The sequence below is a fragment of the Cucumis sativus genome, chromosome 5 (genome assembly GCF_000004075.3).
Source record: "Cucumis sativus cultivar 9930 chromosome 5, Cucumber_9930_V3, whole genome shotgun sequence".
In the NCBI taxonomy this organism is placed as follows: Eukaryota; Viridiplantae; Streptophyta; class Magnoliopsida; order Cucurbitales; family Cucurbitaceae; genus Cucumis; species Cucumis sativus.
Genome location: NC_026659.2, coordinates 31,566,220 through 31,592,540, shown reverse-complemented (window position 1 = coordinate 31,592,540; position 26,321 = coordinate 31,566,220). Strand labels below are relative to the sequence as shown.

Sequence of the window (26,321 nt, the reverse complement as noted above, 5' to 3'; positions counted from 1 at the left end):
TAATATCATTTTATTTTTTAGTTTTTTTTCTCATAATAATAATAAAACTAATTATAAAATCATTTTTTATACTTATTTTTTTAAAAAAGCTTAAAAAAACAGCTTTGGTTTTTAGTATTATAAAAAATAGGAAACTAAAAACAATTTTTGTTTCTAAAAAACAGAAGAAAAAATGGGGAAAAAAAATGAAATTGATTAAAACTTGAGATTATGTTTAAATTTCAATTTTGGATCTTTATTATGAGTTTCTTTACCTTTTAAAGGAATCGAAATAGATGTCATTTATAAATCAAACCATCCCGATTCAACTTATACTTATTTTGTATTATATTATTTCTCTAGATAATAAAGTTGATTTTCTAATCTATCTATGAACGTTACTAACACGTTATTCAATGATTCACTCAAATCCGCGAGTCATTCTTCTACTTTGTTCTTCATTCAAAACATATAATTTACATCTTTTACTTTCTCCAAAGTCTACAGATGAAAAAGGATAGAAAAAGAGAATAATGGAAACTGTAATCGCAATTTTAGGGACAGTTTGTGAGTACGCAGTTGCACCCATTGGACGTCAAGTAGGATATGTTTCTTCCTACAAAAAGAACATCAATGATCTTAAAGACCAACTTCAAAATCTTGTGGATACTAAAACAAGGCTACAACACATGGTCAATGAGGCAAGAAGTAGTGCGTACAATATCCAAAGTGATGTTTCATCATGGTTGAACCAAGTAGATAAAATCATTGAACAATCCAACGACATATTGTACAAGAATGAAAATGAATCAAATAGCAAGTATTGTTCCAATAAGCTTAACTTCATTCATCAATATCAAATGAGTAAGAAAGCTAAGAAGATGGTGAAAGTAATTTCACAAATTATAGAGAAAAGAAAGTTGATGTTTCACCAAGTTGGTTATCCTACACCTCTTTCAAGGATTCATGGAAGTTCTACTAGTAGTTCTCATGGCTATGATCAGATTTTGGAATCAAGAACATCAATCGCCAAGCAAATTAGAGATGCACTCGTTGATTGTAACGTGAATAAGGTTGGAGTATATGGTATGGGAGGTGTTGAAAAAACTACGCTGCTGAAACAAGTCACACCATTAGTGATGGAAGAAAAATTGTTTGATCACGTGATTATAGTGAATGTAGGTCAAACATTGGGGGTAGAAGGCATACAAGCTCAAATTGGAGATAAGTTAAGGTTGGAATTAAATAAGAAGGTAGAGAGTAAGGAGGGAAGAGCATCTTTACTACAAAATAAGTTGGAGATGGAAAGTAACGTCCTCTTGGTGTTAGATGATTTATGGAAGGGACTCGATCTAGAAGAGGTTGGAATTCCTTGTAGATCAGAGTCATGTGAAAAGGGATGTAAGATACTCATAACAAGTCGAGATAGAGATGTCTTAACTAATGAAATGGACACACAAGTTTATTTCGAGGTGAAGCCTTTAAGTGAAAAGGAATCATGGGAGTTTTTCAAGAACATGATTGGTGAGTTTGATAATAAATGCATAGAACTAATAGGGAAAGAGATGGTGAAGAAGTGTGGGGGATTGCCAATAGCACTTGCTACAATTGTAAAAACTTTGAAGGGGAAGGAAGTGCCTATTTGGAAGGATGCTTTGAAGCAATTGAAAAATCCTATTGCAGTGGATGTTAAAGGGGTGACTGAGTTATGACTATCTAAAATGTGAAGAAGCTCGATTACTATTTCTTCTCTGTAGTGTATTCCCAGATGATTATGAGATTTCTGTGGAAGACTTGCAAATATATGCCATGAGTTTGAGATTGTTAAACCAAGTGAATACCTGGGACGAAGCTAGAAACAGGGTAATTAAATTGGTTGATGATCTTAAAGCTTCTTCTTTACTTCTAGAATCCAATTCAAGGGATAATCATGTTAAAATGCATGATATCGTTCGTGATGTGGCAATATACATTGCATCAAAGGAAGCTAATATGTCTACATTGAGCTATGGTTTCGGGCTGAGTGAATGGCAAGAAAAGGATAGACATGGATTCTATAGAGCAATCTTTGGAAACTGTCACAACTTCTACAACTTTCCTCAAAACTTAGAGTTTCCAAAACTTGAATTGTTGATATTAGATGGACATGATTGGAGGGGAGAAAAACTTCAAATTTGTTACTCTTTTTTTGAAGGAATGAAAGAACTTAAAGTTTTGAACTTGTCAAGGATGTGTTTTCAACTACTAAGGAGGCCATCAATCCACTCTCTAGAAAATCTTCAAACATTATGCATGTCACATTGTACATTCAATGACATTGATGCAATAAGTCACCTAAAGAAGCTACAAATTTTGAGGATTGATAAATGTCCAATCACATTGTTACCTAAAAGCATGAGTCAATTGACACAACTTAAGGTACTACAAGTGTCAAATTGCCCTTTGAAAGTGATTCCTCCAAACACCCTTTCAAGCCTTTTGAAGTTACAAGCACTAGATATATGGACAAGCTTCAATGGATGGGGAGAAGAAGTATCACACAATAACAAATTGATCAATAATGCAAGGCTATCAGAGTTGAAGTGTCTACCACATCTAACAAATTTAAAGATACATATCTTGGACATCAAAATTCTTTCAGATCTAATATTTCTGAAAAATTTGAAGCTAGAAAGATTTGTTATCCATGTTGGTGAATTGAAAATGTCCCAAAGGTTGCAAGGATGTGAACAATATGCAACAACTTTGATGCTTAAAATCATAACATCATCATCCCAAATTGTTTCAATCGATCATCATGAGGTACTTGAAATACTATTGAAACAATGTGAAAATTTGTGTGTGGAAGGATCAACAATGGCTACAAATATTCATTTCAAACCAAAAAATGGAAATAATTATCCATATTTGAGGCATCTTACTCTCACTAAAGATTCAAAGTTTATTTGATTGGAAATGGTTGCTTTGCTCATTTTCCTTCTTTGGAGTTCTTGTCCCTTGAAAAAATGGAGAGCTTGGAGAATATAGTTCATGCAGATGTGTTTACAAGTCCTTTCAGAAAGTTGAGATCCATAAAAGTAATAAGTTGTAAGAGATTAAGGTATCTCTTCTCTTTCTCTATCTTTAAAGGCCTTGTGGATCTACAAAGGGTTTTTATATTTGATTGCAACATGATGGATGAGATACTTTGCATGGATAGTGAAGACTCAACAATTGCAGTTGAAGGCAATTCTGTAAGTTCCCTTGCAAACTTCGTAACTTAGCATACAGATATCTTGTTTATATTTGTTTTTTTTATTCTTTTTCGTTTCTAAATTTACGTCTAAATACAATTGTGGTCCTTGTACTTGGGGTCGGATTAATTTACCTCAATGTACTTTCAATGAAGAAAAAAACAACCTTCTTGATCCCTAGGTTTTAGTGAGTCTAGTTCACATTTAGTCTTTATGTTTAAAATGTTACGTTTAGTTCGTAAGTTTTGAGTTTTTTTCAATTAGTCCATTTGTTTCAAACTGTTTGGTCTCTTGAAATTTGAGTTATGTTTTTATTTCAATTTGGTCCCTAGGAATCAAGACTTGCTCTCCTAGCTTCAATTTTGCACTAAATACTCAATCCCTGTTTTTAGTGTTAATATCAGAAGAATTATAATTAATTAAGACTATATTTAAGTACATATGAAACTGAAACTGAAATTTTAACCTCAAAATTTGCTATTTTAGGGAAAAAGAACTTTAGGTGTTATTTTTTTCTTATTTAAAAAGAAATTCTTCAACCATATACGGTTACGTTGTAGATTGAGTGTCCTCAATTGAAGGATTTGACAATCATTGGAGCACATAATTTGAAGATGTTATGGCATAAAAATGGGTTGGCTCCAAATTTCTTCAGCAAACTCCAAAGGATAAGTATCAATAGTTGCAACACTTTAAGATACCGTGGGGTTGGCATCAGTGGCATTGGTGGTGGAGTTGAAGGGTGATCAGCAGAATTGGCAGGACTGATGGTGGTAGTAGATTTGTTAAACTTCCTTGTAGTATTAAAAGTAGAGGGGGGTGGGTTTATAAACTTACAAGTGAAAACTTCAAACATAGTTTAATCTATCTATCCTGCAAAGTTAAGTATCACGCAACTAATTAATTCACCAATAAACTCTTTTATATATTAAAAATTCAAATCAGCACCCTCACCAATATGTAATTCTATGTTCTATAATAATAACTATTCTTGGTTTTTATAAGAAAAATAGACCTGCACACACTTGTCATCAGATCTCATTCACGAATGTCTTAGAAAATTAGATTAACTAGAAATTGGGTGAATAAATAATACCCAAGGCACTCACTTCCCATGTGATAGTTAAAACAGTATACAAAATTATGCAGCATAAACTATTGATACCTTCTGCCTAGCATGCCATGCAACGACATCCTTGTATGCCATATTTCCTCCAAAAATATCCAAAGCACTTCCCACAGTAACATCCACACGCCCCATGCCTGCATCTTTTATCCTTTCTAAGTCAGCCATCGTCGTGACCCCGCCTGCATATGTGACAGGAATCTGTCATTTTTAAAGAGCAAGATCAGTGTTTTGGTGCAATACAAGGGCAGGAAATTAAGAAAATGTGTAGGTAATATTAGCATATTATCATTGGTCTTTTGTCTTTTGAGAAGACAGACAAACAAGAACGGAAGTTTGAAGGAAATGTGAAGGAGCAGACAAACTAACCGATGAATACTTGCCGAGCAATGTCACTAGCTCTTCATCAATGCCAAGCCTATAATAATCAATCAACATATGTCAAGATATGTAAATTAATACAACCACAAAAACATAATATCAGCACTATGACCTACTTTTTCCCTTCAACATCCACGCCATGGACCAAAAACTCATCTGCATAGTCAGCCAGGAACGCCAGGACTTCTTCATCAAGAAATACATCGCTGAACTTCTGCCATCTATCTGTCACAATTGCATATTTACCTTCCTACATAAGAACTAAATGTTAATCAATACAAAAGTTAAAACAAATGTTAGTGAAGCCCCAAACTAACAAAGGCAGTGTTAAATCTAAAATAGAGCAAGAAGGTGCTATAAATTTCAGAGTTCTTTTGGTTCATGAGTTTGATAGGAATGGTATTAGAGGGATACTAGGGGTATATAAATAATTAGTCAAGTAGTTTTGGTTCATGAAGACTTGCAGCATTTAATTTCTTATTGTTGTTATGCTAAAAACTGCTTGTTCTGTTTGTTTATTTGTTTAACTTAGTTTGGATATTCAGAAGCGACTTTAGTGAATGGTTTGCAGAGTTTGGTTGGACTTGCTCGGCTAGAAGTGCTCTCTTGATGCTCTCTCTCAAGATCCTTTGAAGCTTACTCTATACAAAATCTAAACATAGAGTACTAAAGAGGTGTCAACCTAGTTGACTTGAGATTCCCAGTTGCACCTTCTGATCCTTAGATCTCTCTTTTCATTATGGCTTGTAATTTGTGCATTGGTCTTTGTTGGAGAAGTTGAGAGTCCCACATTGGAAAAACCAAGGAGACTCATACTTCATATAAGATAGATGGGTTACTCCTCTCATTGTCAATTAGTTTTGAGATGGAACCCCATACTATCAAATTTAACATGGTATCAGAGCCCAGTAAACCCAAACAGGTATTCGGTCCAAGATAGGTGAACCCAAAGAGGCACCATCTTGAGGGGGCATGTTAGAGAAGTTGAGAGTCCCACATTGGAAAAACCAAGGAGACTCATACTCCATATAAGATAGATGACTTACTCTTCTCATTGTCAATTGGTTTTGAGATGGAACCTTATACTATCAAATTTAACAGTCTTATTTCATTATCTTAATGAAGAAGCTTGTTTTACGTTTCAAAAAAATTAGGCAAAAAAGCGTAAAATGTACCTTTTTTCTACAACTAAGATCCAGCACAAGTCTCTGTTTCCCAACAATGCGAACAAGATCTTTAAGCCTTGTAAGATCCATTTGTCCATTGTTGAACACATACTGTTGTGATAGAACCAAGAAACATACAACATTAAAGTCGCTGTGGGCAGTTCCAAAACAGTTCACTTAAGATCAATTAACCTTTTTAATGAAATCTTAAGTATCTTCGATATTCTTGTAGTAAAATAGCTCAAAAAGTTTCGGTGTTGCAAAATTCATAATCATGCTATACTGCCTCATTTCGGCCAATGCATTGACCAATATCATAAATAGATAAAAGAAAAGAGCTTACTGAAGTAACAATGACATGGCTAGCTCCTTCTTCAATATAACTACAAGCATTTCCTGAACTTATCCCACCCCCAACTTGTAAGCCACCTATACGTTTCATCACCTTTTGCATTAGATTAAGCTGAGGTGCGTTCTATAAGTTTTTAAATCTTTGAGGACCATCGAGTATGAGCACAGGAATATCCTCAAAAACTATCACAACTAGATGAAATAAAGGAAATTACCAATATCCAAAAGAAGACCATAAACAAATGCTGATGTTCACTTGGATGCCAAATTGAACACATTTATAGACATCCAAAAATCGATACAACATCCAACATGACACTAGAAATAAATAGAACTAACATTGACCACACAAGAAGAACTATATCATTCAGTAAAAAAATAATAGTAATAAAATAAAAAGGAACAAACCAGGATACGCATGCAACGCTTCATGGGCAGCAACTACGCTCAAAGGATCTGCTCCAAGCATGATGGCATGACCACCGATAAGCCCATCTTGTTTGTACATGTTTGCATAGTATGCAGCCGATTTATCTGTCTCAAAATTGGTGAGAAGAGTTGATCCATCCTGCTCTAAATCTCGAAGAGTTGATCCAACGATTTGTTTCACTTTCCCCTAATAAAAACATACAAAAAATCAGATTGCAACCGAAGGAAACACATCATTTTCTAAATTTAACCGAGGCCTCATTAATTATTATACTTGTAACTTAAATAATTAGTTTAAATTACAAATGCATAATTGAATCCCACTAATTTCACCATTCCAAAATGCAAAACAATATAAATTACGGATACCGAAATGCTCACATCTCTCCTCTCTCCTCTCCTTCCCCCTCCTCCACCTAACTTTCCATAACTGATTTTCTGTCGTGGCCTCCACCGTGAAAGCACCCACCACCGTCTATTGGTCGGAAAATCTTCACGCTGCAGTGTGATGCTGCCTCAAATGAACAATCAGTATTAATCTTGAAACCAGGAAGATCCTCCACCCAGTCCCTCAATCTCTCTTGGAAAGCACTGAACTGCTTGGTATCTTCTTTCAACATGCTCCGTTGAGATCCATGTAACTTTGAGTTCTTCAAGAAGTTCAATGATGTTAATGCCACACTTTGGTTGGAATGACACAACAAAAATGGTTACTTTGATGAATTAACCCATCTAACCACACAGTGTCCTGGACCAAGCTTTTTATCCCATCAGAAGAAGCATGGTTCTCTTTCTTCTCCTTCATCTGACTACAAGATTGATCCAATCCAACGAACTACCAAGCAGCCAAGTTACAGGGTTGCCATTTAATTGCAGTCTAAAGCACTCCTGACGTCTCCTTTACCACCTAATGACCTCCGGTCCCCCTAATTGGACTAGAACTCGATGGTGGTGGTGGTACAACGATATGAGTTACATGACTCTTGGTCAGATATTTGTTCGATGATACAATCCTCTCTATCAACCAATTGCACCATCAATCATTTCCTTGATGAAAAGGCTTTGTAACACGCTGCAAATCTTAGAAATCAAGCCAACTGAGTTAATTGTTTAAAATTCCGACGAAATTTTGGGATGCATCAAACCTGCCCCCATTCCAACAACAATCAACATCTTCCTACAGTGCCTGGACTAATGTCTATAACCTTCCCCTAACTCTATGGAATGATAAGATCTTCAAGTTTATTGGAGACTGATGTGGTGGATTCATCGGTGCCTCAAACCAATAAGAAATGGGCATCAACTTGAGAGCTGCCTGAATGAAGGTTACACAAAGCAACACAATTATCTCTGCCACCAGACATTGTCGGAATGGGATGAACAATTCATATTAAAGGTCTTCCTGTTGGATACCACCACCAAGATTCACACGAAGTGTCAATGCCAACGGTGAAATTGAATTTGACATTAATGAGTAATAACTCACCATTATTATCGACAATTTAAGGCTCCCAATTAACTCGACAAAGGTAAATCTCCAATTAACGAAACTGAGATTGCAGTTGACCGTCCTTCCATGCAGTTGACCCTCCCTCTATATTTGGTGGACAAGATTTTGGCAAATGAGTACTGCACAACCCTCATCCCTAACCTTTCCTATTTTAATCCCTCACCACACCAAATGTCCTTCCCGCTCTTTTACCCAACCATTTCTTTTGGCAATGACATTCCACGATGGCCCATCTTCTTTAAAAGCAACCACCAAAAGTTTTACGAACCTCAAAAGTCCAACCCAACTATATTCTGATACAGAAGCTTACCTAATAAACCCAGTTACACCACAAGATGATTTTGAACACCAACCACAAGATGATTTTGAACACCAACCACTAGATGTTACCGTCTTTAGCGAACACCCTAAGATTTTGAACACCAACCACTAGATATTACCATCTTTAGCGAACACCCTGAGGAAGGACACCAACCTCTTTCCATCCTCCCTCCAATCCCAACTGAGTTTAATTGTCCAATTACCAGCCCCGCACAACCAGCACATTCACCTACCCGAACAAACCAAACATCCAATTCCCAACACCACTCTAAACTTACATGATATGGCCTTTATCTTATCCGAACATGGGTTATGCATCATGGCTATTCCCTCGCTTCCCCCTCCAAGACAAAAAAGTCATGCTCCACAATGGGAAGCGAAATAAGGTACAGTAAGTACTACAGAATCTTCAATCCTCAATTCTGATAAATGACTACTCTAGCCATCATGGAGGGTGAAGAGAATGATCAATGAAGTTCCTATCGTGGAACATACCTGATCTAAATGCCTAGAGGAAGCAGGCCATGGTCAAGACTCGGCTAGAGATATTTTAGTTTTATGGCGTGCACCTGATTTTCTTATTCATGAGGTTATTTGAGGACGTTAAACTATTTTTATTCATGTGGCCTTGGCTGACGGTTTCACTTTTTGCCTTCATGCAGTCTATGGGCTATCAGACAAATTATTGGCAAGAACTTGATGATTTATCAAGCGTGGGGGGTAAATGATGATAAGATCATTGGTGGTGAATTTAATGTAATCTAATCGCCTTAGGAGAAATCTAATGATCACTCAATATCCCCTAGCATGCATATGTTCAATCAATGGATCATCAACTATTAGTTGTGTGGTATTCCGTTAAGTAATGGTAAATACACTTCGTCAAGTATAGGACCCTCCCAATATTTATCTTTGATCGATCGTGCAAAAAACGATCAATTGCCTCCAAAGCTTGGAAATCATCAACTTCTTCCTCCTTTAATTGCCTCATGAGATTTAAAGATCAAGATGTAGTAAACAGACCCAAGAATTCATGAAATCTCCATTTGAGTTTGATGAGAGTCTAAACAGCCTTGGAAAAAAGTCTTTGAATGGAATCAAATCAGTCCAGTGATCATGCCATAAGGCTATTCTCGTGCAACTGTCGAGTTTAAACATAGCCACCAAATCCACAAACTGCGACGGCTGTAAGAAACACTTCCTTTGGTGTGCCAACTGAATTGGCTTTCTCCATGTATGCTCTTTACTACTTACGCAAAGGAAAACTTCATTGAAAAATCTCCATCCCCATTTAGCTAGGAGGGCAAGATTTTTATTTTCCAAGTCTCCAAAACCAAGCTCCCATCCTCTTGCATTCAGGTCACCAAGTTCCATTAAACTAGACGATTCAATTGACCTCCTGAGTGTCCTTCCCAAAAGAAGCTCCATTGATTAATCACCAGCATTAAGAATATTGACATATAATATGTAGGGATATGGTAAAGAACGAACTTGTGTAAAGTGGCACGACCTCCTCTTGACAAGTTTAATCTTTTCCATTTTTCCAATTTTCCTTGAATTTTGTCAATTACTAGAGTTCAGCTTGGATGCCTCTTCAAACAACTATGTTTTCATCGAGTGGTATTAGATGCCGACTGTTTGAGTCAATTAATGGAGGATAGTTTATCCGAGGGGCCTTGTTGCTTCCTACCCTATTGGTGCTTCTCATTTTGTCCTTGGCCATTTACAATTTACATATGACACTTTACTTTCTCCAATAGTTAATCCTTTTGCTTTGCATCGATTGTATGAGGTTATTATATATTCTATCATGCTTCTGGTTTATCCATAAACCTTCCTAGGAGTGAGTTGTTAGGGATTAACCATAAGGTGAATCGGAAGTTAACTCAACCTCCAAAATTAATGGGTGACCTTGGTGTTGGCAATTTTTGTTGTCGAACTTCTGCTTTGTTGGCTAAATGGATTTGGCGTTTTCTAAATGAAAAAAAATCTTTATGGAGACAATTTATTGTGGCTGAATATTATTCTAGCTCGTGTATTTGGTAAACTATTATTCAAAAACTCCACGATGATTTATTTGACAAACTATGGACCTTGTGGCTAATCATACATATATATTGAACTTGGTACTGATACCACTATTCCTTTTCTAAAGGATCATTGGCTTAGTTGTAGTGCTCTCTTTGCTGGCTTTCCCCATTTATTTCAACTTGCTCATTTTCCTAATGTTAAAGGGGCTAACGTGTGGATTGAAGACTTTGTGACCTGGGATTTGCATCTTTGTCATTTTTTTATGAGAAGCACAACTTTCATTGAGAAAAACGGAAAGGATACACATGGGCATACAAAAAATTAAGCCCACAAAAAGGAGGAATCCCGCTATAAGAAGGGACTTCAACTGTACAAAATCATGTTCATAGGATAATCACAAAAGATCTTCAAAATCAAGTACAACGGAGACACGAAGGCAAACAAGGGACCAAAAACCTTCACTCCCCTTCTTAACACCTATAAACAACCTACTATGCCTCTCATCCCAAAGCACTCACAGAATAGCACAAACACTTGACACCAAAGAGCGCGACCTTTCTCCCCAAACGACAGATTGAAGAGAAACTCCTCGATCATATCTCTAACAACTCCATTACAAATACCACTCAAGCAGTCTGAAAAAAAGAGTTCTAAACACGACTCACCAACTCACAATGCCAAAGTCTTCCTCCGCCTTCCACACATAATACAACAAAGAGGCCCAACCAACAACGACATCTTGGAAAGCCCGTCTAATGTATTGATACGGTCATAGACTTTCCAAGTAAAGAAATGAACCTTTCTAGGGACCTTGCTCCTCCAGACCAACGAAAAAACCAACTCAACCAAAGAGGAAAGATTAGCCATGCCCTGGAAAAAAGACTTACACAAGAAGTCGTCCAAAGGACTAGGATTCAAGACTCTCACATCTCTCCTCCCAAGACATAAAGAGTGACTCTCGAGAAGCAAAAGAAGAGAAATCACATCCATCGTTTCTCTGTCGATAAGAGCTACAATGGAAACCAAAGAAAAACGAACAAGAGCTTCCAGTCCACACAAGAAAGTCATACACAAAATTATTTTTAAGCGAGGACAAATTATACAATCGAGGAAAAGCCCCAAAGTGGGGATGCTCCCCCACCCAATGATCCTCCCAAAAATACATCTCTCCCATCCCCCACCATACAACAGACCCAAGGAACGAAGCCAGGGAGCTCTTTGAAATGACTTTCCAAAGATTCTGGTAAGTGCCTTTACCCCCTTCAGCCAACCACTTAAAGGGATGAGGACTATGTTTACTCAAAATAATCCCATGCCAAGGAGAATTGGGCTCCACATAAAAGCGCCATAGCCATTTGGCTAAAAAGGTTTTGTTCCGAGTCTTTAAATTCCCAATTTCTAAACCCCCTAAAGACACTGATTTCTCAACAACCTCCCACTTCATCTAGTGGAAACCTTTACCCTTCTCTTCTCAGATCCCTACCCATAGGAAGTCCCTGATATTTAGAAGCTCTTGAATGGGATTTGCATCTTTGCAATAACCTCAATGATTTAGAAGTTCTTGAATGGGTTTCTCCGTCTCCGTTATTATTTTCTGTCAAAATTCACCATTCACCATTCCTTCTTCTTTCTTTATTAAATCCCTGATGGATGATTTGGTGAGTATTGTTGAGCCTCTTGTTAACGATCTATATTATGCTATTTGGCTGAATCATTTCCCAAAGAAAATTAAAATATTCTTATGGGAACTTTGCCTGGGTGTTGTTAACATTGTTGATCATTCTCAACATCGTATTGCCTACATGTCTATCTCTTCATCTAGTGTGTCTATTTGTTTTCTTTTGGAACTTTAATTGATACAATGAAAAGTGTATAACTCTGCAAAATACAACAATATGGAGACTAAAATTCAACAAATACTAGGGATCAATTGGTGCACTCGACTACCTAAACTAGGTTAACACACTCTAGCACCCTCATCGCATCTAAAATAAAATACCATAATATTAGAGATTGTATGTCATAATGACATATTACATTCCATGAATGAAAGAATTCCAACTTGAACAAATATCTTGAACTGAGTAATCTGAAGAGATAATGGAGAAGGGAGGACCAAGAGGAAGCTTTCGCTCTAGCAATCTCAAAACGATCAAACCATTGAAGAGATTTGTCTTGGAAGATATGTTGGTTTCTTTCAAATCAAACTTTTTATAGCATTAATCCATAAATGATATGAATGTGCTTTTAAGAAGGACCTATTAAGAACTGAGATACGTTTTCCTTATAATCATTGCAAAAAAAAAAAACCCAACGAATATTAAACAGTGTCGATAACTTCTCCACTTTTCCAAAGATATTGGCAATCAAATAAAATATTTTGACAATCTTCATTATTCTTTTTCTGAAATGGATGGGGACTTCATTAGAATAATGAAAAGAGACTAATGTTTAAACACGAAGAAAGAAAAGCAAAAAGGACAAATACATAGAGATAAACAACTAGACGATAAAGACAAAGGTCTTCCAAAATAACCATAAATCATGGATGAGAAAGTCAAACAAAAACCTAATGAGAGAGCACCAAATGGAAGAATTAATCCATGTGACAAGAAAACTCTCTCTAACTCTTGAACTGATTTCATCAAGGAAGACTTTTACTTTGGCTTAGGCACTTCCAACCTCAAACAAGAGAGGAAAGAGATATCAAATGAAGCTTCTGGCTGAATCTCTTGAACAACTATCATCTTTCTTTGCTTCTGATTTCTGAAATAGACTTGCAAGATCTGCGCCAATTTCAATTTCAGATCAAAATTCCTCGCAAATTATCTTGAAATTATATCTATCCTCATAAAAATTCGAGCATCCTTCTATAATAATTAGTGGAGATGAAGATTCTAGATTCCATCTTTCATGTGCTAAAGGCATTCTGGATCTGCAGCTCATCTTTCTTTACACTGTCCTTTGCTGCTTGCTTCTGGCATATTGTTTTGGACGCTTTTGGTTGGTCTACAATCAGTTCGAATAGTATGTTTGATATTCTGGCTTCTTTCATGGTAGGGAATCCTTTTCATTGCTCTACAAAGGAGCTTTGGTTGGCCACTTTACATGCCAACTTCTAGACTTTATGGGGAAAACGCAACAAACGTCTTTTTAGAAACTCTTTTCTGATTTTGTTCATAGTATGAATTTGGCTCCCTCTACTGCTTTGTATTGGTGCAAAAATAAGCATTCGTTTAAGGACTTTAGTCTGTCTTAGTTTCCCATTGAAAATCTTTTCTGTAGTCACCTATAGGTGCTTTGGGTTCCTCATTATTTCATTTGTACAATGAAATGTTCTTCACTAAAAAAAGAACAGAATAACTTTCTCAAAGTCAAGGAATGTAGCCAAACAAAAGATCAAATACCTGGTGTATATCAATACAAGGGCGGAAACTAACTGCACAAACAGTCATTCTTGAGGATTCTGCCCAGAACAAAAACAAGTTAAAATTTTTACAAGATACAATAATGCACAATACATCAGTGGCGGATCCACGATTGGATGTAGGGAGGGCACAAATTCATATCAATATAATTTTAGATGTGTCGATAGAATATTTAAATGGGATAGTTGCAAATTTAGCAATTAAATTCAAAATAATTAAGTATATAGCAACATTTTAAACAAATTGCAAATATAACAGAATTTGTCAAATTCTATCGATGATAGAGTCTATCACTGATAGATCATGTTGTAAAAATTGGTCTATCACCGATAGATCATACGAGTCTATCAGTGATACAAGTCTATCAGCGATAATTTTGCTATATTGGAAATTTTTTTTAAACGTTGTTATATCCTTAATTATTATTCCTCAAATGGTCATCCATTATAATTACCCTATTTAAATCATAGAATGTATCAAAGTAAGTATAACTCAAGTGAGATACGAAAATGTTAGCAACCAATCTATTTGTTGTTCAAATACCCCCACCTCCTACTATATTAAAAAAAACATTATATGATATTAATTTGTTTAATATGAAGACAAAAAATGCGACTTTGTATATTCATAAATTTAAATTAAAAAGAGAATATATTGAATTATTAAAAATAAATTAAAAAAACCATACTAAAGAAAACAAAACTTGAAAAATAGGCATTAAAATCTCTTTTTTGACATGTTACCAAAACTTCAAAAATATTGTTTAACTATCGCTATTCCGTATCAAAAACCCATTCCATATTCTTTTAAGTTAAAATACCATTTTTGTCTTTGTACTTTGATACTTAGTCTATTTTAGTCCACATGCTTTCAAATGTTAAAACATAAATCTTACAAGTTTAATAGTTTTGAAATTAGTCTCTATTGTAACTTTATGTCACAGGGGGGTGGGGGCACGCACAATGATTCTGGGCTTACTGGAAGATAGTGAAGTTGTTACTCCAATGATTCCAAGCTTCATAGCTCCAAAGTTCGATGAGCTCGAAGCTCCAAAACATGCACATAGACTGGAACTTCTTGTAGAACAAAAGCTTTGGAACTTCATTTCAAACTTATAAAACCGATTTCTCGCCTTACAAGCTGTAAAGGGCAATATCAATTCCATCAAAAATAGATTGAAATATCGTTCAACAAGAAATGAAGTTGGAAAGATATACAGTGTGAAAAGTGAAAAGCAAGCAAACAGAGACCTGAAAAAAGAAAGGAACCTAAATTTACAGAAACCTCAAGGTCAGCATAAAACATTGCATAAAACTAATACTTTCACCAAACACTTACTACCAAATACAACTCTCGAACTCAAGTATTCTTCCAAAAAAATCTAACAGAAGTAACCACCACAAGAAAACTTCCAAAACGAAACAACTCTCACATAATTGTTACCTCGCCCAAATAACGTTGATCAACTATGTTTGAAAAGGCCTAACCATAAGTTTAATACTTGAAACTCACCCAAAAAAAGACTTGAACCTTGCTGGAAGCTGCTTGAATGGATTCAAAAAGTGTTCAAACAAGTCTGAACTAGCCTAAGTCCATTGACAAAAATGTCAAAGTAATAGGAACAGTGATAATATTGACCATTGATAATATAGCTACTCCTACAAGAATGCCATTTGAGAATTGTCCTATGAATGAAGCTATATCTAAGACCATTGAAGTAAATACATCAGTTGTTTACCCATCAGTTGAAGTAAATACCAATCCAATAATGAAGTGAGTGTTGAGACTACAACTAACACGTCTTCTCTTCATTTTTTTTTTTTTTGAAACAGAGACAAACTTTCAATGTACAAGAGAATTATACAAAGAGCTAAATAAAGAAGTCCAAACAAGCGGAAGAAGAATAGAGATCAGAAGGTGCACCCAGACATCTCAACTAGGTTGACACCCCCTTAGCACCAAAACATCATATCCCAGCTAAAACTAGCTTATTACAACAATGAGAACAAAATCCAGCCTATTACAATGAGAGCGGAATCCAGCCAATACAGCAAATATAAAAAATCATTGAAAACTAGAAAAGAAAAAAGGCTAGAAACATATAAGCCTTTTTAGTACAACCAAGATACTACTGAGAAAATAAAAAGAAAGCATAGAAATAAGCTCCATGGAAGTCCAGACAGGGAACACCACATCAGAAGTAGTCCTAGGAAACTAACTAAGATAGAAAAACTGCTCAATTGAGACAAAGGTCTTGACTCTTGAGTGAAGTAATTTGCAAAATTTTTCTTTAAAGAGCACCAAGTTGCTGCATTACATTGCACTAAATTGAAAATTTCTGATCTGAGCTTGATCTTTTCTTGTCTTGAAAGATCCGCTGATAACATTCAAACCACAATTCCGCTAAAAGAGCTTTTAATAGATTTAACCAAATCAGCTGAGGCTTCTTAGGAAGAGGCGGACCCTCCAATAGCTGAAGCACCGAGGAGCTGAGGGAGGCGTCGAGTACCCAAGCAATACCAAAGATGGAAAAGAGCAAAGAATGGAATTTTCAAGCCTAAAGTATTTTGGTTAGACTACAAAGAAGTTGAACCGCCAAATGCTAAAGAAGCATTGAAACATGATCACTGGAGAGCTGCTATGAAGGAAGAAAATGGAACTTTTGAATCTTATACCTTGACCTACAGATAGTACGGTGGTAGCCTGTAAATGGTATACAAAATACAGATGGTTCTACTTCTGAGGTACAAGGCTCGTTTAGTAGCCAAAGGCTTTCATCAAACAGTTGATATGGATTATACTGAAACCTTAAGCCCTATTGTGAAATTTGTAACCATAAGAGTACTTTTTACATGTCCTTTATACAACGGATGGAAGTTGAGGCAAGCAGACATCAATAACACATTCCTTCATGGTTTATTACCAAAAATAGTGTATATGGAGCACCCAATTTTTTTTTGTGAAATAGACAACATTCATTGAGAAAGAATGAAATAATACAAGGGGCATACAAAAAAACAATCCCACCAAAAACAAACAACAAGCCTTCTACAAGGAAGGCTTCCAACTCAGTAAGACATTACCAAGGGAATAATTACAAAAAAAAAGAACTTTTATACCGAAGCCCAAAGAGAAACTGTCAAATGTTTGTAAGCTAAATAAAGCATTGTATGGTTTTAAACAAACACCATGGGCTTGGTTTGTAAAGCTTAGCTCATTTCTTTTCTCTTTAGGATTTTCTTCTTCAAATGTTGATCCTTCATTACTTTGACAAGACCTGAAATTTCTTTCTGTGTGAATAAAGCATGTTAGTTTATGCATGCTCCAACAACTCTCCATTGGCAATATGTTAAGAGGATACTAAGATATCTAAAGGAACACTTGACTCTAGACTATACTTTGTAGAGACCAACTAGTCCCAACATCGTTGATTCTACAAATGTTGATTAGGCATCAATCCATTATCTCAAAATTAAGCACACAAGCTGAATATAGAGCCTTAACTCTTGGAGCTGCAAAGATATTATGGTTGAAATCTTTGTTTGAAACTTTTGTGAATCAAGCTCCAATAATCAGGTATGATAACCTTAGCAATAAGCAAATAATTGGCATTGATTAGCTGAAGCATAGAATGAGTAACTTTCAAGCTAAGCTTCCCAATAAACTTGAAGAGTTGCAATGCTTAGAACTTCAAAAGTTATTTGGACCCCCAAAAGTCATAATGAATCTAGAAATTCATATTCATTCACACCTTTAATGAATTATGTACTTATTAATGTTATGTTTTTCACTAATTATAGTAGTTGAAAGGGCATAAAATTAAATGTTGTATCCTTTCATTTAACATTTTTAATTAGTATATTTTTTTTTACAAGAAACAGACATATCCAATGAACAAAAGATAAACAGCCAAAGGACAAGGGACAAGACGGCCCTCCCCAAGAGAAACTAAAGAATAAGGGCCCACCAATTGTTAAAAATCGTAGAAAGGCTATAATTACAAAAGTGTTCGGTGTAATTCATACTCCACCAAGAAGTTGTGTTGCAATGTAGTCCAAAAAGAATCGATAGAATTATAGTTATCTTCAAAAATTCTACTATTCCTTTCTTTCCAAATACACCACAAAAGTGAACGGGTAGCACAACTCCACAAGATATGACCTTTCAGACTATAACCTCTAATTTTGAGCACTTCCAACATCCAACTGTTAATCTTACTAGGAAGACAAACCTCCACGTCAAATATTTTAAACAGAGTGTACCAAACTTTCCTAGTGAAAGTGCAATGCAAAAATAAGTGGTCTAGGGTCTCCTCGTCTTTGAAACAGAGGCAGCACATCGAGGGGTTGAGCATGGTGTGCTGAAATTTCTTTTGAATTTTCTCATGAATGTTGAGGCTTCTATAGGCAAGCAACCATAAGAAGAATTTCACCTTTTTCGGGATTTTAGTCTTTCAAATATCGCGAATCAAGGAGCAGCAATGGAGGGGGATCTCTTGGTTAATTTAAGAAAGGTAGACTTAGTAGTAAAGCTGTCATTAGCATTAAGAGTCGATTTAAGACTCACAATCATCTGAAGGTGCCTAAGAATGAAGATTTTCAGAATGGTGGCCACGTTGTCAAGCTCCTTATCAATCAAATTTCTTCTAAGACCCAAATTTCAAGAATGACTAACATTACACCAACAATCAGCCACAAAATCATCCTTGTTCATCGACAAAGAGAACAAACCAGGGAAAGTTTCTGCTAAAGGTTGCATGCCACACCAACTGTCCTTCCAAAATCTGATTTTTGTTCCCTCAGCCAACAAAAAAAGCCAAGAAATTAAGGAAAGCTTCCTTATGTTTTAGAATGCCAGCCCATAATCTATAAGAACTTCCCCTGTTCGAAGCTTTAGTAGACCACCCATTCTACTCTAAGCCGTAAATAGCCACAATTAAGCACCTCCACAATGCATTGTCTTGCTTGCTAAATCTCTAGAGCCATTTAGTGAAAAGTGCATTGTTCTTATGCCTCAAAGAGTCAATCCCAAGACCACCATAGAAAATCGAGCGAGAAGTACACTCCCATTTGACAAGGTGAGCAGCCAGGTTCATAGGCCCCGCAACATTTTTAATTAGTAAAAATAGGGATGTAGTTTCAACATTTTGGAGGGAGAATACCAATATTAAAAAGCTTGTGCTTATTTAACCCTTTTGGTGTTATCTTTTCAAATCTTGCTTTAGATTTGATGTTAAAAATCATTTCATTGGATTAGTTTTCATCAAGCTAACCCTGGAGTGAGTTGTCTTAGGATCTAAGAGTGACCATCATATATTCTAGGTTTGATCTAAGTTAGCTTTCTTTGTAAGTTTTGAAAAGGATCCTAGAAGAACCTCTAGCTTTGCATCTAACAAACATAGTGGGCGGTTATCACTTGGTGTTCTCCATCTCACTCAAGAACAAAACACAAAGACATTGATATCTACTTTGTTTGTGATTTTGTCCTAGCAAAAAGTATTGGCATATGGCATCTTCCAGCTTTAGCACATATAGTTGATATTTCTATAAAAGAAATTTCTAGATTTTCTAAGAATTTGTTCCAAGCTCAACGATATTTTTACCTAGAAATTAATTTGTTACTAGTTTTCTTGACACTCAAATATTGTAGGGCGCAGGTTGTCCTATGAGATTAGTCAACGTGCGAATAAGTTGGGCTGAAACTCATGGATACCAAAAAAAAGCTCAATGATATCCCAACTACATTCATTGGCTTGAGGAGATGTCAAGATAGCATATTGTAGCCGACACTCTAAAGCCCAACCCATTAGTTTTGTTTTTGTATAATTCTGCTGATTCTGTATTTCTGTTACTTCTCAAACACTATAAGCTCTTGTAATTCTAATTTTTTTTCTTTTTTAGACATTTCGGGTTGGTTGGTTGGTTTGGCAACCGGAATAACCAAATTGTATTCATAAACCAACCCAACCCTTAAAATTTAAGTCAAAATAAGAGTGTTTATAGATAAGTTTCAAAGGCAAACTAATAAGGGCAATATGACTGAAAGTTTTCCCCCAATCTCCCTTCTCATTTTCACTTAAACAAGGTGAAATGAAACCAACTAGATAATAAATGATAAAACTAAAAGCAAAGGCAAAGTGTCATCGAACAATTCTAAGAGCTCGAGGATAAGTTATAAGTGAGAAGGAGAAAAAATAATCAAGTTTATACTTTTGGTCATAAATGTCATCCAAAAGTTATAAGTGGAGCAAAAATACGTACTAACTCAAGCAATGCAGAAACAAATTTATTTAATTGGTTTGTCCTCGAGGATAAGTTGTACACTAGCCGGCCGCAACACAACGCAACGGTGAGGGAGATCGAAAACTTCTGAGAAGAAAAAACGATCGGAGATGAACGCCGGAGCCCGAGAAGGAGAGACGATTGAACGCCGGCGACGGCGTGAGATGAGTGGCCGAGACGAGATGGTGAGTCTGATAGAGGCGGCGTGAACTTGATCTTGAGGTGAAGTGAGGGGTGAGATTTACTATTTTCTATTTAGTATTTACTAAATTAATAATAATGCTATATATATTATATCATTAATTGGGTTGAATTTATCCGAATAACTCGAATTTTCAAACCCGAAAAAAAAAAGTTCAACCCGAACTAAATTTTAAACTAACCCAACCAAATTATTTAGTTTCTCAAGTTATTTCGAGGACCAACTTAGAAATAATGTTTATTTGTAAAAATAGCAAAAATAAAAATTTGTTACAAGAAGGACTTAAATGTATCACTCTAGTAAAAATTACACAAATCAAAATTAGTGGCCGGAAGAGATCTATCTTCTTCATCTCCATCGAGGATCAACGTCAACCTTCCATCAACTCATAAACATACATCCACAAAGATGGGGTCATTGAAAGATTAGTGGTCGATGACGCGACTACAAACCATCAAAAAATACAATAGTATTCTGTCTTTCTGTCATTTTTTGTTTTCTGCAAAATCAACGTTTGAAATTCCTCCTTACTCTTCTATCTACAATGTAATGGAAATATATTATTATATTTTTTTTTTTTGTTAAATTTTCCAATTGACGACCCAAATTTCCCTTATTCTTACACCCTATAACATTTGAATAATAGCTGATCACCATGGATAGAATGTAATTCTCATCTTTGGAAGTAGGAGTTGATAAGATTTGATGATTCCATTATCACATTTTAAGGAGGTATTTGTTGGACGGTAATGAAATAGAAATGTAATGCAATCTTGCTAAGACTCATGTTTAGATGGAATGTTGTATGAACCATCTTCAATTCAACCTTCTTTTCCACTTTTTTCACGCTTCATGATCACGTTTTCGTTCTACTCCTTATTACATTCGAGTTATCCAAACCGCCTCCGAGTGAACAAATCTAAAACATTGAGTTCGAGAAGGCTTTATAGACCCTACCTACCTACTGAACGCGGCGGAATAGCCTCAACATGGAAGTCATTATAGAATGCTTAAATCAAGTGTAAGGTGAAAGGTGATTGTGTATGTGTATATGTGTCAAACCTTGCCGAACAGAAGAAAACGTAACAGACTGCCACTCAGAGATTAATAGATAGATCACTGTGTATATGTGTCGACAGTAGATAGATCGCGCTGTGGCTGGACCGGCAAACACTATGTATTAGATTTTGGAGTTGTCTACATCACACAGATCAACGTTGGAAGAAGAAAAAAGTCGGGTTATGTGGGTCTTGTGCACTGGTGTCGGTTGTTGGAGCCGTCGGTGTCGAGTGTTGCGGCCAAGGGGTTTGTGAGAAGGATTCAGATTTTGATACTCGTTTTGGAAGGCCATTACTACACTCTTGGGTTTAAGTTACCCTTTTCCACTTACAACTAAAATCTATTTTCACAAAACGTTTCTGTTTCTAATTTAGCCAACCTTAAGTTAAAATGCTCAATTAGTATATTTTTTTTTCCAAATTAATTTAAGTTTGGGACTACTTTAGGGTTTACTCAACACAAGAACATCTTTCAAATACGATTAACTATGGTACAATTAGTGGTAGATTATGGTTAGTGTATTATTAATATTCAAATTAAACAAATAATCAATCAAAAACACAGTGATAATTACTAACAAATACGAAGATTTCAGTTTAAGAAAGTACGTTGAAAGAAGATCATAAATCATGGGGAATATTAATTTATATAAAAGACGTTGAAGGAAGCCCCTAAAGTAAGTTGATAGTGTGGATGTGTACAATTACCCAAATGTTATAATCTTCATTGTTTATTGTAGTTGGATGTTCTAAAAAGTTTATACTCTTTTTACCTATATAAAGAAATTTGTGAGATCATATTTGGATTACCAACTCTTTTCTATTCCATATCTTTATGTTGGAAATTCGAGTCACTAGGTGGGATTAGTAAATAACTTTAAATTGTTAGAAAATTTGTTTAATTTGATTTTTATGATAATGTATTAAATGGTACAAATTATTTTTTTGCAAGTAATCCTTCTTGGAAGGATGATCTACCATTTTTCAAAAATAAAATTTTTGGAAAGATAATAAATTAAAAGTTTTTATTTTACTCTATCTTGATTTTAAATCAATAAACATTAATCTAACTTTTTAAAAAATATACATCAAAAGCTTATTAATGTTTTTTTCAAACATCGTAACGTTCCGAAAGATAATAACTTTTTTTATGAGTCTAAACCTAAAAAAAAAAAAGGGTTTGTTTTAAAAGGTTAGATTGAATGGGTTATTAGACCTTTTAGTCCCAACCTTTATTTGAAACAAATGTTTTTGGAAGCCAAAGTTCCTACCCACTTCCTTTTTTTCTAATTTAGTTTGAAAAGTTTGCCAGCCAAATTCCAAACTAACCCTTCGATTGTCATATTCGACAACTTTCGCTAGCAAACCATTGCAAACTAACCTTGGGTTGTCACCGACCAACCTTAAAAATATTAATAAAAACACTTTTAGTGTACAACACACCAAACACGACTTGTATATAAAAGTAATTTTAAAAACTAGTTATCAAATGTGTTTTTATTTTAAGAAGCTCTATAAAAAAATCTATCCTCTAACCTACACTCCAAAAACATTTTTCTTAAATTTTGGACTATATAAACGTTCGAGCTAACACTTCTATAACCTGAGATTTCAAACTAAACAAGGGTATGGTTTGTGGGTGGGTGCACACAAAGCAAAAAAGATAAGACTTTAGGACTTGGGAGTTTGGGCCATATTGTTTTGATTCTTTGAAAACTAAACTACAAATAAGAAAGAAGAAGAAAAATGTAATGCTTCTTTCCTCCATCACTTTTCGTCCCAATCTTTGTCAGATTCAAAGCAAATTAAAAGGGTATTCCATGTTGACCACCGTCATCCACACACACACACATAGGTCCAATAGAATCTTAAGGATTTCATGGCTCGAAATCTGTTCATCTTCTATTGGCTTTAACTTTGAAGTCAAAAAGTAAAATAATGTCGTCTGTCAATTCCTCTATCTTGACAAAGTCAGACGTAGGATATCTTTGTAAGACAAAAGTTACTCTTATATTTGTGTGTGTGTGTGTGTGTTTGTGTTGTTGCTTTGCAGCTGTTTTCCTCTCTCTTCCTCACATAATTCCCTTCATCACCTCAACTCCCCTCATTAGGCCTTTCAAATTCAAATGGGATTACATCTAAACCCCACTAGTTCTCTGATGTTGATTAAAGAAACAAACAAAATATCTTTTCTTATTATAAACATTCACAATTACTATCACAATCACAATCAAAGAATATTCAATTTTGTTATGGCCTATATGTCGTCGAGATACTTCAAAGTTTCCTACCCCATATGACCTTAATATTTTCATGCTCATTTCTAAATTTATGAACAAGTTGTTATTAATTACAAAAAATATTAATCTATACTACATTGTTAATTTTATGGAGAATAATTAGTATACTTACTTATTTTGAATTTACACTAGTGTCTTTCTCTTTCTTTGAAGTCTTTTAAAGTTGGTTAAGGCTCTGTTCGGGTTTGCATTTAAAATAAAGAAATCTTAATTGCTTTGGTTGATGTTCGAGGACAATGCCCCTAAAACCTAAATTTATTTATATATATATTTGTCGACCTTAGGGTTTACATCAAAATTGTTATATATAAACTTTCTAAACCCTAAAAGTGCATTGATTCTACATTTTATAATATTGTAGTTCTCCCTTTGTCACGTGAACATATGTAGATCGATCTATAAGTCTATTCCCCTCTTTTTACATTTTTTTCATATTCCTCCCTAATTGTTGATTTCATGTATTCATGGTGGAGAAGGTTGTACCAAGAAACAATATCCCAAGAATTTATAAAAAACCAAAATGATTAATTAAGATATAGTTGTTAAAGTAAAAAGGTAAAAGATTTTGATATATATATATATACCTCTCAAATGAATATATGTTTAATTATATACTTTTGAGAAGAAAGGAAAAACAAAAAAGAAGCGCGTTATTAGCAGTCGGTAAGTGGAAATTTGAAAATTAATAAGCCATCATTAATATTTCTTCTAACTTCAACATCATTATAAATGTAAATCACTTAATAAAATCTTTTTTCTCTTAAGACTTTCTTTTGTCCTTATTTTAATTAAATGGATATTATTCAAGTTCTTAATTATTCTAATTGGGTATTACATGGTATGAGAGTTAATGATAGCTTTGAGAGCTGTAAACCACATCACCCATCAGCAACCAAAACATAATCAAATATATTATTATATATACTTTACGTAGTGTTTATTTAATTTTTAAAACAATAATATTACGTAACCTAAAAATACGATTGGTTTAGGTTACATAGTCTTAATTACCATTTTATTGTATTTGTATTTAAGTCGGTCATACATATTTGTGTTTTATATACATGATATTGATATTTGTCTAATACCCAATCACACCATATTGTAATTGAATTATGAACTATGGATTTGTTTTCGATTTTTAAAACTATATCTATATATATGTGTGTGTATAAACTTATTAATGGCATTGTCTAAGGTGTAGGGAAAATGAATGAAGCAGCAACAGGACAAGTTGGTACTTCCTGCCTGTACGAAGTCAAGCATTTCTTAATTCTCTATTCGTTTTGCTTTCCTATGAATCCTTTTCTTCTTTTATTTTAAATCATCTTTTTTCATATATATAATAACTTGACTTAAATTCTATTTTAATACTTTTCATTACAAAAATATTATATATATATATATATATATATTTATATCTTTACCTTTTAAACTTATATTTATTTATTTAAAAGTTTAAACACTATACTTTACTCTACTTCAAATTATTGTAAGTTCATATATTTTCTATACCTTCAATTTGTGTTACAAACATTATCTTTCAACTTTAGAAATATTTTATAAGTTATTTAACTTTTAATTTTGCATCTTTGATCGATGTGTTTAATAAGTGTTCGAAAGATTTAAAGATTAATCGATATATATTAGATATAATAGTTAATTTTTGGGACAGTTGCAAATTTAGCAATTAGATTAAAAATAATTAAGTATATAGTAATATTTTAAATTTTTTGTAAATATAGTAAAAAATGTCAAACTCTATCAATGATAGAAGTCTATTATCGATAGATCATGTTGCAATATTGGTCTATCACAAGTCTATCAGCAATACAAGTCTATCAGCGATAGTTCGGCTATATTTGCATTTTTTTAAAATGTGGGTATATCCTTAATTATTATTCCTAAAATCGCCATCAATTACAATTACCTTTGATTTTTTTTTTTGTCTATATTATATGATTCTAAAATTTTAAGTAATGGTCTAGTGGGTCTATGGAATTTTAAAAAAACTGTTTGGTGGTTGGGTGTATTATTATAGCTCACTCGATGTATAGGGTTTAGGGTTATATTAATTACTATTTTCTATTCAAATAAAAAAGGTTTACTATACTCAAAATGCAAACTATTTATAATTTTAACTAAAGAAATATATTAAATACTAATTGCTATAACCCACCGACTACATAATAATAATTAACCACTGACTATAATAACCAACTCAGTGTCCCAAACCCTAAACCTACAAAAACCTATTATACATACAAAATTAAGATTACAAACACCTACTTGGTATAATATAATATTGAGAGAGATTAAAGAACATATATTCTAGTTTTATTGAATTTGTAGAGACTAAATATATAGAAAACTATACACGAAATTCACACAAACTTAAGAATTCATAAACTTAAAGGTTAGGAAAGTATCATATACTTTTTAAGGTTTTGTGATCAAATACAAACTAAACATAATTATCATTTAACCTATAACATAATTATCTCAAACATTAATCTATTTTGTAG

At 34.4% G+C, this 26,321-nt stretch overlaps 2 protein-coding genes across 7 annotated transcripts; one reads left to right on the top strand and one right to left on the bottom strand.

The window, feature by feature from the left end:
- Positions 1–389: 389 nt before the first annotated feature.
- LOC101205670 (1-(5-phosphoribosyl)-5-[(5-phosphoribosylamino)methylideneamino] imidazole-4-carboxamide isomerase, chloroplastic) lies at positions 390–20,476 on the bottom strand. 6 transcript variants are annotated; one of them, XR_969671.2, is made up of 10 exons: positions 20,216–20,476; positions 14,934–15,095; positions 13,935–13,993; positions 6,645–6,852; positions 6,229–6,314; positions 5,895–5,996; positions 4,836–4,969; positions 4,708–4,756; positions 4,378–4,520; positions 390–595 (listed from the first exon to the last, which is right to left on the bottom strand). XR_969671.2 is itself a non-coding variant. In XM_004141502.3 (10 exons), the coding sequence occupies exons 2-10, from the start codon at positions 15,058–15,060 to the stop codon at positions 575–577; spliced, it is 948 nt and encodes a 315-aa protein (XP_004141550.1). In that variant the 5' UTR covers positions 15,061–15,095; positions 20,216–20,476; the 3' UTR covers positions 390–574. The 6 variants fall into 6 exon arrangements, 5 of the variants coding, with proteins under 5 accessions (XP_004141550.1, XP_031741685.1, XP_031741686.1 ...); XM_004141502.3 differs by having other exon boundaries at positions 4,378–4,539; XM_031885825.1 differs by lacking the exon at positions 390–595 and adding an exon at positions 3,710–4,085 and having other exon boundaries at positions 4,378–4,539.
- Positions 494–20,011, top strand: LOC116403893 (probable disease resistance protein At1g51480). The gene is made up of 2 exons (XM_031885824.1): positions 494–3,212; positions 19,605–20,011. The coding sequence occupies exon 1, from the start codon at positions 513–515 to the stop codon at positions 1,689–1,691; it is 1,179 nt and encodes a 392-aa protein (XP_031741684.1). The 5' UTR covers positions 494–512; the 3' UTR covers positions 1,692–3,212; positions 19,605–20,011.
- Positions 20,477–26,321: the final 5,845 nt, after the last annotated feature.

Excerpts from the sequence above, each read along its gene's own strand:
- LOC116403893 (XM_031885824.1), top strand. The coding sequence starts at position 513 with ATGGAAACTGTAATCGCAATTTTAGGGACAGTTTGTGAGTACGCAGTT.
- LOC101205670 (XM_011657789.2), bottom strand. The coding sequence starts at position 15,060 with ATGAAGTTCCAAAGCTTTTGTTCTACAAGAAGTTCCAGTCTATGTGCA. Across the intron at positions 6,853-13,934 it reads CTTGTATTGATATACACCAG|GGGAAAGTGAAACAAATCGT; the intron begins GTATTTGATCTT and ends TGTTTTTATTAG. Across the intron at positions 6,315-6,644 it reads AGCGTTGCATGCGTATCCTG|GTGGCTTACAAGTTGGGGGT; the intron begins GTTTGTTCCTTT and ends TGAAACGTATAG.